At 37.1% G+C, this 16,243-nt stretch overlaps 1 protein-coding gene across 6 annotated transcripts in view; it reads left to right on the forward strand.

Moving 5' to 3' along the window:
- TMEM245 (transmembrane protein 245) overlaps positions 1 to 16,243 on the forward strand; it is a 101,076-nt gene that overhangs the window by 32,545 nt on the left and 52,288 nt on the right. For 5 of the 6 annotated variants that reach the window (XM_027615242.2, XM_027615247.2, XM_027615246.2 and 2 more), the window contains 3 exons: positions 2,884 to 2,907; positions 8,456 to 8,560; positions 14,973 to 15,055. In XM_027615242.2, the coding sequence (XP_027471043.1) occupies positions 2,884 to 2,907; positions 8,456 to 8,560; positions 14,973 to 15,055 (212 nt within the window). The remainder of the gene's footprint in view (positions 1 to 2,883; positions 2,908 to 8,455; positions 8,561 to 14,972; positions 15,056 to 16,243) is intronic. The other variant, XM_027615245.2, reaches the window with a different exon arrangement.

Consider the following 16,243-nt stretch of genomic DNA (forward strand, 5'->3'; position numbering starts at 1 on the left):
TGTCAGATAATGGGCTAAGTCCTCAGGAAAATCCACTGACTCACAGAAAACTAGATGCAGGAGCTCTGTTTAGTGGAGAGACAGCAGTCCATTAAAATTCAGACTCAGTGGTTAGGAGCATGAACCCTGATCCCAGTTCTGCTATTTACTAGCTATGTGATCTTGGATGAATTTCTTAACCTTTCTATGCCTTGTTTTCCTTATCAATACAATAAATACAATAGCATGCATCTCGGAGTACGGCTGTGGGAGTTAAATGAGTTAATAGATGTACAGTTCCTAGATCAGAGCCTGATTCATAATAAGCTCTGTGTGTTAGCTGTGGTTTTAATTTGTGGAGCAAAGTATGTACAGAGTACAGTGTTAGTACTGAGCAAGAAAGGACTCACTATTGGCGAGGTAGTGGGAGAGGGGAGGTTTTGCAGAAGAGGTGGTGCCAGAGCAAATTTTGAAGCACAAGTAGGAGTTTCTTAGGTAACAGGGCAGGAGGAATAGGTGGACGGAGCAGGGCAGAGGTAGATAGAGACTGCCGCAGCCTGACTTCTTAGGGAGCACCAAGGAAACAGGCATGGTGGGATATATGCAGAAGCAAGGCTGGAGAGTCAGGCGAGACCCAGTCGAGGTCTTTGTGGGTGCTGTGCTGTGTGAGCCAGACTTCCTCACAGAGCCTAGTAACTGTTTCCCCGAGCAGGTCCGTCCATGACTTCAGGTTAGGTGAAGTCACTAATACTGTTAGATTAAACCAGCGTAGATAGAGATGAGAAGAATAACTGGAATTATGTGAGGTGGAAGGAAAGAAGTCTTTTAAAGCCATGGTAACATCTCCTGGGGCAACAGAGATGCAGGGGGATATTTTTTTCTGTTTTTTTTTTTTTTTAAGATTTTATTTATTTATTTGAGAGAGAGTGAGTGAGAGGGAGAGGTAGAGAGAATTTGAAGCAGACTCCGCAGCACAGAGCCCAACGTGGGTTTCAATCCTGCCACCGCGAGATCATGATCTGAGCCAAAACCAAAAGTCGGTCTTTCTGTCTTCCAGAAAGTTTGCCAGTTTTAATTACCATCAGTGTAACATAAGGCAATGCCCGTTTCCTGAGCTCTTGCCAATACTAGATCTTATAATGTAACAAAATATCCTTTTCAGTTTCATAAAAAGAAGTATCTCAATGTGGTTTTAATTTGAAATTTTAAAAAATAGAGTTTGCTTATTGGCTATTTATATTTTTATTTTGTGATTTGCCTATTTGTATTCTTACTTTTTTCAACTTTTTAAATAAGAAAAAGTCTAAGACTTCCCACAAATTTTAACATATTTATCACATCTTCCTGGTATAGGGTGAAGCTTTGTCTTACTAGAGCAGATTTAGTCCTTCAGACTCTTTAAAGAGGGCGACTCTTAATTTCAGTTAACGTCTGACAGCCTTACCACTATTAAGAAGGGATGGACACTAAATCTTGTTTTCAGAATTCCACGGACTTATATTTGGAACCCTTCACTTAGGACAACTCTATAGTTGTGTCAGTTGAAGTTCTGGGGGTATCAAAAGTATTTGTGATGGAGTAGCCTTGTAAAAATTTGTCATTTTTTTATTCAAATTTGTATGCCAATTTGTTCTTTTTTTTTTTTTTTAAAGATTTTATTTATTTAATTGATAGAGAGAGAGGGAACACAAGCAGGGTGAGTGGGAGAGGGAGAAGCAGGCTTCCTGCTGAGCAGGGAGCCCGATGCGGGGCTCGATCCCAGGACTCTGGGATCATGACCTGAGCCGAAGGCAGTCGCTTAACCAACTGAGCCACCCAGGCACCCCCCAATTTGTTCTTCTTAAGGAAGAGAGACAGTAAAATGAATAAAACTAGCATTTTGGGCTCTAATAATAAAACATATCAGAATAAATGTCTATCGCAAACTGAGTGTCTAGTGATAATTGATGCCATAATTATATCTTATCTAATAATATATATGGGCTGCTGCTTTGGGGAATAAATCTGTTTTTCATGTTTCTGTTAAATTTTGATTGATTAGACTACTGTTTTTGAAAATATTCCTCTACAGGAGATTGTTTGAAGTATAGTTTTAAACATGCATTGAGTGTACTTTTAGTAAAAAACTCTGCAAAGAGCATTTACAGTTACTCTGATAAAATTATGCTTTTTAGCTTTTATACTTTTTATATCACTAATAATGCCTTAAATCCTATGTTTAACGAGTTTTACATCATGTGTCCACTAACTAGCATTAGTTATTATAGGGCTAAATATTGTGAGGTGTTTAGATGAGGTAATGTTAATTGTGAAAGAAAGGATGTTACATAAAGGAGAAGGATGTGTGCCAGAAAAATTGAGATGGAAGGAAATACACCAAATATTAACAGAATCTTGGATGTGTCTGCTCTTTGGCCATGTGTTCACTGTTCCAAATGAGCTCTGAAGTGTTTCACTGTTTAAAAAAATGTGAAATAACCAATACTATAAAGCTACAACCACAAAGTTCAATGAACACATAGTATATGAACATGAATTAAAAATCCTTTTGGTACAAGATAATGTGAAAGAATCTTAGTTATTATTCTGATCTTTGGAATTTGGTGTGACTATTTAAGCTGATAAACATTCAGGCTATTTTATGTATTTTTAATTGTTGAATTGACCACAAAGCTTGTGGTTATTTCAATCAGTGTATATCTTAAACAAATACTATATTCACTTGATTTTAAAACTTTGTTAATGCATTACAATTATTTTTCTAGTTTTTGTTTTGTTTTTTTGGTCTGGGATTATTTCCTCCTCATACTCTCAGTGACTTTCTTTTCTTTTCATACTATTATTGCATTCTCTAATGATATTCCACTGTTCTTATCTTCTCTTACCTTACCCCCTATCCTCAAGCTCTGGCACTGGCTAAATAAGAAGGTAAATGAACACATGGATGTTGGTTTTTACTATTGAATTCTGTAACTTCCCCCTGTATCTCCATTCTCATTCTGTTTCTGTCCATATGTCAAAATTAGTTTTTGCTTTTAAAGTTCAAATTAATAAGCTATGGAAGGTCGTGAAATGTTGATACTATCACAGTACAATTTGCTAAACACCCAAAGCTATATATTTAGGATATATGGTTACTATCTCCTTGCCCAGGTGTGTGTAAGAAGTTCTGTCTTACAGTCATTCTGTCCACAGTGAGTGAGTGACGTTCCTTTTCAGCTCTATAATGTAGCCTTACTTTAGTCTTCTTTGATGTGTGGAGAGCACATTAGGCAAGAGTTACCGAAAAGGAAAGAGAACTTTTTTTTTTTAAAGATTTTATTTATTTATTTGAGAGAAAGAGAGCATGAGCAGGGGGGAGAGGCAGAGAGAGAGGGAGAAGCAGGCTCCCTTTTGAGCAGGAAACCAGATGCAGGGCTGGATCCCAGGGCCCCGGGATCAAGACCTGAGCCAAAGGCAGAAGCTTAACTGACTGAGCCACCCAGGCGCCCCAAAAAGAACTTTTTATTGCTACTTATTTTATAAATGACACAGGAATTTTTTAAAAAGATAAATTTGTGAAATACTTGATTCACTTGGCTGGTAATTTTATATAGTGTCTTTTTTTTTTTTAATAGCTACTATTCTAGAATTTCATTTTTAACTTAAAAAAGATTGTGGTCATGGCCTGTGACCTCGTATTTCCCAAGGTATGAGGTTGTATGTATGGTGAATGCTTCACATGATTTGCATGAAATAGGTACATTTTTAATAACTTTGATAAAGGATAATCCAGATAAATTAGGAATGCTGTACTTGTGATATGTAGCCCACATATAGTAGTTCTAGACTTAAATTCATCAAATCCCTGAGACAGATAGCCAGAGATGACATTTATGTGTATTGTGTTTAGACACAACAAAACTCTAAAATTGGCAGTGGAGATATTATAGCAGACCTTAAGAAGAATGTGGTACTTCTTAGAAATAGACCAAGGTGACACTTTTGAGTGTAGAGATTAGGGTTTTCTTCTTTCTTTTGAAGAAGAAGAAAGAGGGGACTTGACAATGTCTTAAACTTCTGAACTTTGGATTGAAAATAAACAGTGTGTAAAATACATACATACATACACTTACCAGGCACTCCCTCGCTCCCACCAACGTACATGCTGTTGTCTGTTCCTCCATTCCCTGCAAAACTATATGAGTAAATGAGTTCAATCTTTGGCAAATGATAGTGCTGCAAACAAAAGCCACATTTTCTTGTTTTGATCAGAAGAGGTGGTTTTATACACTGCTCCAACTTGTGTACATTGAAATGAAATTGTCCTCAAGGGATGAGAGAAAGGAGAGCCAAAGTCATTAGGTGCAATTTGATTTAACCTTAGGTGACTACATGAGTTAGATCACCTAATTTAGGAACCTAATTCATGGCTAGTCAGTTGTGACTCAGTTTTAAAAGATTCCTAAGAGATCAAGTGACGGTTTCCTTTCTTTGATGATTCCGTATAGCACGGGTAAAGCATTGGTGGAGAGCAGGAGTGCTGCTGTAAGTTCTGGGACTGTGCGTTCTAGGGAAGCACAGAAATAAGTTGAGGTCTGTTTTATTACATTACATCCAAGGTCAGAAAATTTGCAGGATTGGGTATTTGGTTTTTCAGATTCAAGTGGAGTGAACTAGGAAACTAATTCAAGGGAAGGGAGGGTGAGAGAGAACATATCTGTGGTTAATTGAGACATAACCTATTTCTCAAGGCTTGTTTTATTTTTTAGTGTTGGTTATTTGCACTAAGACTCAACTAGAATTTGGTTCAAAAAGCAAAGCAAAATGAAAGGCCCAGAATAATGAAATAGAAAACTCAGTAGTGGAACGATAACTTTCTTAATAGCTTGCTATAAATAAAGCCAGTTTAGAAGTTTCAAGGCCTTGCCATACATTTACTGACCTCTCTAAATTTAAAAAAATGCGTGCCTTTCATTCACACTGGAAACATTCAGAATGTCATTTTAAAATTACTCCCCTTCCCCTTTAAGAAAATAAAGTTTAATAACGAAGATAATTTCTCAGAGCACAGAAGACTGGGGAGATCACCAGGGACAGTGTGATTTCTACAGGCAGGCAGGAATGACAGCTGATGGCAGTGATGACAGGTGGTGTGGGTCCTGCTGCCCAAAGCTGAGCACAGGACAGGATCTGTCTCCTTGGACAGTGCCTCTGGCATTTCTTTAGGAATTCTCTCCTCCATTCCCTTCTGCTTCTCCATTGCTTCTTTTGTCCATGTTTCTCTCTCCTTTTTTTTTTTTTTTTTTAAGATTTCATTCATTTATTTGAGAGAGAGAGTGAGCGAGACAGAGCACAAGCAGGGGCAGAGGAAGAAACACACTCCCCTGCTGAGCAGACAGCCCAAAGCAGAGCTCGATCCCAGCACCCCGGGATCATGACCTGAGCTGAAAACAGATGCTTAACTGACTGAGCCACCTAGGTGCCCCTATGTTTCTCTATGTCCGAGTTTCTGTTTCCTTGAGAGTCTTGTTCCATTCACTCTTTCTTGGGCTTCTTACCCTCCATCTAAGTTTTCTGTCCACTTCGTTAGTTCCTCTTTATTGATTGGTCCTTCGTTCTATGCACCAATTCCCGCCAGCCACCCAGTTTTTCCTCCTGTTTTGACCTTTAAAAAAAAAAAATCTCCCTTTATTCTTTAATAAGTCTTCCTGGTCTCTCTTTCCCACTCCTCTCTCTCTTTCTCTCTGTCTCCCTTTTTGTCCTGTTTTTTCACTGTACCTTAGCCGTCTATAATGTGAGTAGATTCCCCTCCCCATCTTTTTTAGTTTATATATTGAGCATCTTAAGTGGTTTTATTTATTTTAAATTTTGAATGAAACCTCTAACCCTCACTGTTAGCCCTGAATATACATTTTTATTTAGCTGACTCTTAGTGTGGATTTTTTCCAATCCTTAGGTATATGCCTCTGGTAGGAAAATTCTGTGGTTTAAAAACATAAAGCTTGATTTTGTAATGTTGGTATTCATAATGTGTTTGTGAATCCCATGTTTTATATGTTAGAAATACCTGGACTTAAATTTAGATATACTTTCTAAATCATCATTTACATTTAAAAAACATTTCAGAATAGACATTTTTCAAAAAATTGGGGCTCCCAAGTTATTTTTAGAAATTGTAATTTGTGAATACAGATCTAGTCTTAATTCTGAAATTATTTATGTTTGCCTGTTCAGATATATATTTGAGCTTTCACCATGTGCCGTGCACTGTCAGGCTTGGGTACTACAAAGAAGAATAATACAACACTGCTTTTTCCTGAGGAAACTGTCTCAAGAACTCTGTGTAGAGCTGGTTTCTAATTGTGAAACTTTTCAGTTTCATTGATTTTAGAATGTACATTCAAAATATGACATCTGACCTTCCATATCTTAAAAACTTGATACTACTTTTTTTAATCTCTGTATTGTCTTTGATGCTTTGGTAGCATGCACTGAAAATTAACTCTTCTGTTTGAAGCTGTAATTGTCAAGATAAAAGATGAACTTTTTATCTTTGAGCTCACTGCATTGATCTTTTAGTGATAGTATCTTTCATGAAAGATAAAGGGATACAAGCTTATAGCATGGAATGGAAAATGTTTTAGAAGTCATGTTTTATTTTTAACCACCATTTGCTCTTGTTTGTTTAACTCACTGGAGAGCGTAATTCAGATTTAAATTAAGACTAACTTATTCATCAATGCTGTAGCTTATAGGGGTTGAGGGGTGCAATGTGGTATTTCAGCAGTCATCTAATTTATTTTATTTTTGAAATGTTAAATGTAGCTTTGCATGGCAGAAATTCTAGAAATCTGTCAGAATTATTACATATTCTGAAAACAAACATTTTTTTAAATGTAGGATTATTTGTGATTGTGAAAGATGAGAGAAGTTATACTCAAAATGGAATGTCAAGTAACATTTAGGAAGAGCATAATTTTAATTATTGATTAAGGAATAACCATTACAGTAATGATTATTTTTTATTTACAGTCAATTTGTCCTAAAGCTTATGTTTTCAAAAGAATGGAAATTTCAAGTGGAATATCAGATTTTAAAAAGTATTTTGTTACAAAATATTTCAGATATAAAAAGATGTAAAGAACTTCAGTGAGTCTGTCCTCCAGCTTGATAAAACATTACCTATGTAATTAAAGCCCATTTTGTACCCCTGCTAATTGTGCATCTACCTGCTGACCACCCCCCCCAGGGTAGTATTCTGAAATTGATATTTATCATTACCTTAACATTAGATTTTTATTATTACTGTTTTTGTAACCCTAGTGGCATCAAAGGGAAAAAATATTTTGAATGTAATTCCTATTTTAATTTGCTCCTATTTTATCTGTATAATTTAGAGCATACCTGTTTTGTAAGAGGCATATTTTTTGTAAAGCTATCTATATTTGCTAATTGACAGTATAATGAGATTTGAGGTCAGCTAATGTATTAACATTATTTCATTTATTTATTTATTTTTTAAAGATTTATTTATTTATTAGAGTGAGAATGAGAGAGAGAGAGTACATGAGAGGGGGGAGGGTTAGAGGGAGAAACAGACTCCCCGCTGAGCAGGGAGCCCGATGCGGGACTCGATCCCAGGACTCCAGGATCATGACCTGAGCCGAAGGCAGTCGCTTAACCAACTGAGCCACCCAGGCACCCATGACATAAAATATTTAAATGAAATAATGTTAGGGCGCCTGGGTGACTCAGTTGGTTAAGCGAGTCCCAGGATCGAGTCCCGCATTCGACTCCCTGCTCAGCGGGGAGTCTGTTTCTCTCTCTAACCCTCCCCCCTCTCATGTACTCTCTCTGTCTCATTCTCTCTCTCAAGTAAATAAATAAAATCTTTAAAAAAAATAAATATTTTATGTCATTTAGAATATTTGCCAATTACAAATTACAATTTGAAATGTAAATATACCACTGTATGAGAATTCAAAAGTAAATATGGATTTTGTTCAAATTGCCTTTTCTTAGATAGGACAATAATAAACTTTTTTTAATTTATTTTTTTATTATTATGTTAATCACCATACATTACGTCATTAGTTAATAAACTTTTTTTTTTAAGATTTTATTTATTTATTTGAGAGAGAGAGAGAGACAGCATGAGAGGGGAGAAGGTCAGAGGGTGAAGCAGGCTCCCTGCTGAGCCGGGAGCCCGACGCGGGACTCGATCCCAGGACTCTGGGATCATGACCTGAGCCAAAGGCAGTCGCTTAACCAACTGAGCCACCCAGGCGCCCCTAGTTAATAAACTTTTTATATAACAACAGTAATTAATGCTATTAGTTAATTTTCTGAAGTTGCTTACAGCTTTAATCATTATGCCATAGTTTGATTTGCAATGCTGACTATCCTATTTTGTCTTAATAATATTTGAATATGTATGCATTTCTATTAAGTTGTGCTTGAAAGAAAAGTAATTCTCTTTTTTGTTTCTGTGCAGATGATCATCTGGTTGGAGAAGATGTTAGACAAAATAATAAGCATTTTCATCATATTTTTGTTAGTAATAGGAACCCTTCTTTTAGCTCTACTCCTGACTGCAAAGGTAGAGTATGATAATTACTATTGCCATTGATAAACTCTTGTTGGAATTGTAGTATGCAGGGGCGCCTTGGTGGCTCAGTTGGTTAAGAATTTGACTCTTGGTATAAGTTCAGGTCTTGCTCTCAGGGTTGTGAGTTCAAATCCCTAGTTGGGCTCTGTACTGGGCGTGGAGCTTACTTAAAAAAGAATTGTAGTATGCAGAAGAAGCTGGCAGAAGCTGGCATGGAAAGCTCACTTTGCTTGTTAATATATATAGCAATTAAATTATTTAGATTTTTGCATTATTAGTTTGTTTTTATTTATTTTTTAAATTTTATTTGAGGGAGATCTCTCTCAGAGGGAGAGAGAGAGAGAGAGAGAGAGAGAGAGAGAGAGCACATGAGAGGGGGAGGGTCAGAGGGAGAAGCAGACTCCCCGCTGAACCAGGAGCCGGATGCGGGACTCGATCCCGGGACTCCAGGATCATGACCTGAGCTGAAGACAGTTGCTTAACCAACTGAGCCACCCAGGCGCCCTGCATTATTAGTTTTGCCATGAATTTGCCTACTTTTAATTTTCTTATGTGCATTTTAATTTTGTTATCAAAATCATCATAAATGATCACAGATTAAAAAAATTGAGATAGTGAAGAATAAATGGCTTCTTTTTTTAATGGGAGAACTGTGATCTGGGGTCATGAGTCCTAATCTAGTTAGTTCGTTGTTTACTAGATCAGAATTTCTTGATTAGCTCCTTCCCTTCTTGTCCCATTGGTCTTTCTGCTAATTTACCATAGAATCTTTATGTCTCACTGTCTAGGTACTTCCAGCTTACACTGCCAATTCTTTCTTTCTCTTAGTTTGGACTGCTATAACAGAATACCATAGACTGGGTGGCTTAAACAGCAAACATTTATTTGTCACAGTTGTGGAGTTGGGGAGTCTCAGATCAAGGTGCCACCATGGGCAAGTTCTTGGTAAAAGGCACTCTGTCTGGTTTAGAAATGACCATTTTCTCCTTGTACCCTCACATGGTGGAGAGAAAGATCACCTCTCTTGTGTCTTATAATGACACTAATCCCATAATGAGGGCTCCATCCTTGTAAACTAATTACTTCCCAAAGGCCCTGTCTCTTAACCATCCTATTGGAGGTTAGAATTTGAACCTAAGAATTTTGGGAGGATACAAACATTCAGGTTTTAACACCCTTCATTATAAAAAAAATAAAGTACAGCTAAAATTTTCTTGATAGTGATGTATCTTACTGACTTTTAAAATAAATTTTTATTATATATCTTAATTTTTATCTGAAGTCCACTGAGCTTCTCATCCTAGATTTTGATATGTTACTTTCCAGGAATTGTGAAGTTTATGTGAAATCATGGATGTGACAAATTTTCATATAACGCTGTAGAGATATGTTCTCAATAGATAATCTGATATGCAGAATTTACTAAAGGATTGCATTGTTTCCTGCTGTGTGAATCTCCACTTGGAAGTCCTGTTCTCAGTTATTTTATTTTCAGCCTCAGTATGTCCTCAGTCTCAGCTTCTAACAACTTGCTCTCTCCATATCTCTGTTTCAGTTTCTATGTAGTTCTTATCTGTTCTTTGGATATTGATCATGTATGGTCACATAAACTGTATAGACTTGTTCAGAGACCGTTTTTGTTTTTGTTATATTTTGCCTAAGCCTGCCATTATACATTCTTACCTTCTATTCTAGTTCTTAGAGAAATCTTATACCAGTATGATCTTCCATTTTTTTTCTCTTTTTCTTTTCTCCTGCTCTTCTATTCCACTTTCCTTTCTTTGTTTTTTGGCATAGGGTCTTCTTGACTGCTCATGTCAATTCTGTTCATTTTTCACATCCTTTTTCATTGTTCAACCCATGCTTCAGTGAGCTTTTGCTTTCCTGAACTTTGATTACTTGTATTACTGAACCACTTTTTTGTGGTCTAAGACTTATGCAAATTGAGCTTTTGAAGGAAACTTATTGGTTATCTAGTTTATTCTCCCAGCCAATAATGGGATTCTCTAAAATATCATGAGAGTATCCACTTGAATGTCTAATAGCCTTCTCAAATATAACATGTCAAAAACTGAACTTCAGCTCTTTCCTTGCTTGTCTTTTCTCCTGATAGTCTGTTTTGGTGTAAATGACCACTCCATTCTACTTGCTTAGGTGAAAAACCTTAGGGTCATCCTTGACCACATTTTTTCCTTTTGTATCCACATCCAGTTTGTGAGAATTCCTTTTGGCTTCATCTTTGGGTAATAACAGGGCAAGGATGTCAGATAATTCCTTCCCACAGAAAGGAAGAGCAAAACAGTATAAAATTATTAAAAACACTGGGACGCCTAGGTGGCTCAGTCGGTTAAGTGCCTGACAACTCAGGTCATGATCCAAGGGTTCTGGGATTGAGCCCTGTGTCGGGCTCCCCGCTGAGCAGGGAGTCTGCTTCTCCCTCTCCCTGTGCCCTTCCCCCCTGCTCATGCTCTCTCTGTCTCTCAAATAAATAAAATCTTAAGAAAAAATTATTTAAAAACACCATATCAGGGCATTGGGAAACCATCAGTTAGGCAACAATTTGGGGAGTGTTTCCTCATGAAAAACTGTTACTACAGCTGGTAAAACAGGTAATTTGTGGCTTTCTTGCTTGGAATTTTTCTCATCCTACCTAGCTTGGGCAACAGACACTTGCAGCTTTTCCTGTGGGAGGTGGTAGACTTGGTTTGGGGCTGGCAACAGAACAGCTATAAATTAAAGGGGGAGGTTCTGGAAGCAAGAGAACCATGAAGGGCTTAATAATAAGAAGATTAATAAACCATACATCCTAAACTGGTATATGGGAGACCTCAATGAGCCCTGTGCACTTTGAAAGCCTGGGGAGATTTGCAAATTGGTTGTGCCTTTGATTGCATTTCTCAACTCACACATCTCAGGCTGCAGAGAATGAAACTTTATATTGTGAAGTATCTGAGCATGATTTCTGCCAGAATCATTTGCTGTCTGCTAAGCTATGCAGGCTCAGGAGAAGGCTTTAGGCTTTAAAAAAAATAAATAAATAAAAACACTGAGAAGAAACATCAGTGACAGGGAAGGCAGATTTTGCAGCTTAACTACAGAGAAGTTAATTGCTTGCTGAAACAAATAACAGGTCTCAGAAGAACAAAACAAAATCCAGAGTTGCTACAACACATTTTTTAAACAATTTTTTAACCAGAAATTACCAGACATAAAAGAAACAGAAAAGTGCGACTTGGAGGGGGAAAAAAAAAGTCAAAAAAGTGGATACTTAAGTAGTGCAGGTGTTGGATTTAGCAGCTATTATAAATATGTTCAAAAATTAAAGGGAAGTATGTTAATAATACATAAACAAATGCAGATGCTCAACAGAGAAATGGAGACTATAAAACAGAACCAAGTAGAAATCCTAGAACTGAAAAGAGCAATAACAAATGAAAAATTTGCTAGATAGGCTCAACAGCAGATTTGAGATCCAGGAAAAAAAAAAAAGAATGAATTTGAAGAAAGATTAATAGAAGGTATCCAATCTAAAGAACAAAATATTTTTAAAATAGTGGATGAGGAGAGACTCAAAGATTTGTAGGACGATAGCAAAGACTCTAGCAGACATGTAATTGGCATCCCAGAAAGTGAAAGGAGAAGGAGAAGAATGGAAAAAAATACTTGAAGAAATAATGGTCAGGAACTTCTCAAGTTTGATGAAAAACATTAAAATAGCCAAGAAGCTCAACAATTGCTGAGTGGAATAAATACATACAAAACAAAACCATACCTAGACACACATCGTAGTCCAACTACTGGAAGCCAGAGAGAGAAAAAAAATCTTGAAGGAAGCAAGAGAAAAATTACACATCACACACAGGAAAACAACAAAACAAATAATGACTGACTTCTCATAATAAACACTGAGTACCACAGGACATTGGAATGACATATTCAGTCTTGGGAAATAAAAAACAACTAGTCAACCAAGAATTTTATACTCACTGACACTTTTTTTTTTTAAGATTTTATTTATTTATTAAAGCACACACACATGAGAGTGAGAGATCGGGGAGCCCGATGTGGGGCTCCATCCCAGGACCCTGGGATCAGGACCTGAGCTGAAGGCAGACACTTAACTGACTGAGACACACAGGGGCCCCTCTGAAACTATTCTTTAAAAGCAAAGGCAAAATAAAAGTATTTCTAGATAACCAAAACTGAGAATTTGTTAATAGCAGACTCGCACTGTAAGGAATGCTAAAGGAATTCCTTCTGATTGAAGAGCAATGACTCTAGAAATAACTTGCATCCAAAGGGAAGAATGAAGAGCACTTGGTAAATATGTGGGTATATATAAAAATTATATCCTCCCTTTTCAGTCCATTTAAACAACAGTACTATTTAAAGGAAAGTAAAAAAGTAAAACACCGTATTGTAGAGTTTATAATACACATAGATGAACTATATATGTATAACCATAGAACAAAAAGACCGGGAAAAGAATTATACTGGTATGAAGTTCTTACATTTTATTGGAAGTAAGTCAATATTAACTTGAGGTGATCTGTGATAAAGATGTGGTAAGCTTAAGATAAATAGCAACCACTAACAAATTTTAGAGGAACTAAAATGGTATACTAAAAATAAGTTGCTTAACACAGAAGGCAGTAAAAGAATAAGAATAGGGATGAGACAGAAAGCAAATAGCAAAATGGCAGACCTAAATCCAGTCATATCAATGGATATATTAAATGTGAAGCAATTAAATAATCAAATGGCAGAAATTTTCAGACTGGATATAAAACAGCAAGTTCTAGCTAAATGGTATCTATAAGTGTTTTGCCCTTGAAATTCAAAGCCACGAAGGGGTGCCTGTGTGGCTCATTTGGTTAAGTGGCTGCCTTCGGCTCAGGTCATGATCCCGGGGTCCTGGGATCTAGCCCCACATCGGGCTCCCTGCTCAGCAGAGAGCCTGCTTCTCCCTCTCCCTCTGGCTGCTGCTCTGCCTACTTGTGCTCTCTATCTCTCTGTCAGATAAATAAAATCTTTAAAAAAAATTCAAAGCCATGAAAAGATTGATAGTAAAAGGATGAAAAAAGATATACCATGCAAACTGTAAACATAAGAGTTGTAGAATGATTATATTAATATCAGACAATGTAGTTAAATATTACTAAAGACAAATAAGAAATAAGAACTTTTCATAATGGTGAAGTAATACTGCAGTAGGATATACCAATTTTAAATGTGTATGTTCCTAGCAATAGAGCTCTAAAATACATGAAGCAAAATATTCAGAATTAAAAGAAATAGAAAAACCAGTGATTCAGTAATATTCCTCTTGCAGAAATTGAGAGAATAAGTAGATAGCAAATTAGTAAGAATATAAAAGTCTTGAAAAACACTATCCGCCAATGTGAAGTGACAACAACAGAATCATGTTCTTTCAAGTAAATGTGGAATACCAAGATAAGCCATATGCTCAATATACCTAATTTAAAAATAGTAAAATATAGGGGCACCTGGGTAGCTCAGTCCATTAAGTGGCTGCCTTCTGCTCAGGTCATGATCTTGGGAAGTAAGCCCCACGTTGGGCTCCCTGTTCAATGGGGAGTCTGCTTCTCCCTCTGCCCCTCCCCCTGCTCGTTCTCTCTTTCTCTCTCTCTCTCTCTCCAATAAATCTTTTAAAAAAACAGTAAAATATAGAGCATGTTTTCTCGACACTGGCTTGTTTCTTTTTATTCCTCTCTCTTTTTTTTAATTAATTTGGGGAGGGGAAAGTGGGAGGGGCAGAGGGAGAGAGAGAATCTCAAGCTGACTCCACGCTGAGTGGGGATCCCGACACAGGGCTTGATCTCACAACCCTGAGATCATGACCGGAGCCGAAATCAGGAGTCAGATGCTTAGCCAACTGAGCCAGCCAGGCAATTCTGTCCTCGTTTTGTTGGTTATTTAACAAGGTAAATTCTGAGATGCAGTTTCAGCTGGCTTTGTTTTTTTTTTTTTTTTTTTCACTCCAAAGCTTTACTAAATTCCTTATTTGCTTGTATGTCTCACACTGCGTCATAATTTTGTAAGCTCATGCAGTGTTGATGTTGCTTACATATACTATAGACACATGTGTGAACTGAATATATTTACTTGTGTATATGTATAAATATTTGAATGTATCTTTTTATGTAATTTTTCCTGAAGTTGTTGAGCTTGAAGTCAGGGAGCTGTTTTGTACTTTTTAAATTCCATAGTGAGGGTCATAGGACATTATGTAATAACAGCTGTTCAGTACAGGGTTCTAAATTAATTGAAACTAAGATGCGTAATTATTTGACTCAAAAGCATAGTTCCAATAATAGTGTAGAAAAATAAATGTTAAATTGGGCATATTTTTTATTGAGATTCTTTTCTATCCATAATACAGGTACATCAAGAAAGTGTACACATGATTGAAGTCACAAGCAATTTGATTAATGAGACTCTAGCAAATCACCCTGAGTGGGCAAAGTAAGAATATTATTTTGGCAAAAATAGAAATGGATGCCCTAGGTTTAGTATCATTTCACGAAATCATCTTCACTGATGCAGCTACCTTGGAAGAGAAAAAGATGGGACGAGAAAAACTTTGATGAATGTTGTCATTTTTGCATAAGAACGGCATGTTTTGGGGGTTGGTGGGAGAGGGAAGTACGTAAGATTTTGGGAACAGTTTATGGTCAATGTCTTTATATTTGAAATGAGATTTACAGTTTATAATATGTTATGATTTGCAAAGCACTTTCACCTACAGTGTGTCCTGTGTTCCTCACAGTGACTGAGGAGATTGAAGAGACAATCCCCATTTCACAGATGAGGAATCAGGATCAAAGGTTAAGAAATTGAGATAATTCCCCAGTGGCAGATTAGCAGTGTTTCCACATTGTATCTTTTTTTTTTTTTAAGATTTATTTATTTTAGAGAGAGAGCAGAGCAGGAGGAGGGGTAGAGAGAGAAGGGTAGGGAGAGAATCCCAAGCAGACCTGCAGCTGAGTGTGAAGCCTGATGCAGGGCTCGATTTCACTACCCTGAGATCATGACCTGAGCCGAAACCGAGTCAAGGTGCTTAACTGACTGAGCCACCCAAGCACCCTCACATTGTATCATTTTGGAGGCAAGGTTGGCAATCTGTGGCTCAGGACGACTTTCAGCCACCTATTTCTGTAAAGTTTTGTTGTTGTTTTTAAAGATTTTACTTATTTATTTGGCAGAGAGAGAAAGAGAGCACAAGCAGGGGGAGTGGCAGGCAGAGGGAGAAGCAGGCTCCCTGCTAAACAAGGAGCCCGATGTGGGACTCCATCCCAGGACTCTGGGATCATGACCTGAGCCGAAGGCAGACGCTTAACCTACTGAGCCACCTAGGCATCTCTGTAAAGTTTTATTAGAACAAACCACACCCATTCATTTACATACTGTCTATGGCTGTCTTGGGGCTGCAAGAACAGGTAGAACTGAGTGGTTGTGACACAGGTTTTATGTCCGCAAAAGCCTGAAATACTTACTCTCTTTCCCTTACAGAGGAAATTTGCCAACCCCTGTCTCAGAGGAACTCTTTTTGTACTTGTTTAATTTGGCTTCTGTGAAAGAGGTTTTTATGTTACCTTGTTGAATTTGATGACAAATTGTATGGCCTTTTTTTTTTTTTTTTTTAACTCCAAG

The sequence above is a fragment of the Zalophus californianus genome, chromosome 13, assembly GCF_009762305.2.
Source record: "Zalophus californianus isolate mZalCal1 chromosome 13, mZalCal1.pri.v2, whole genome shotgun sequence".
Classification (NCBI taxonomy): Eukaryota; Metazoa; Chordata; class Mammalia; order Carnivora; family Otariidae; genus Zalophus; species Zalophus californianus.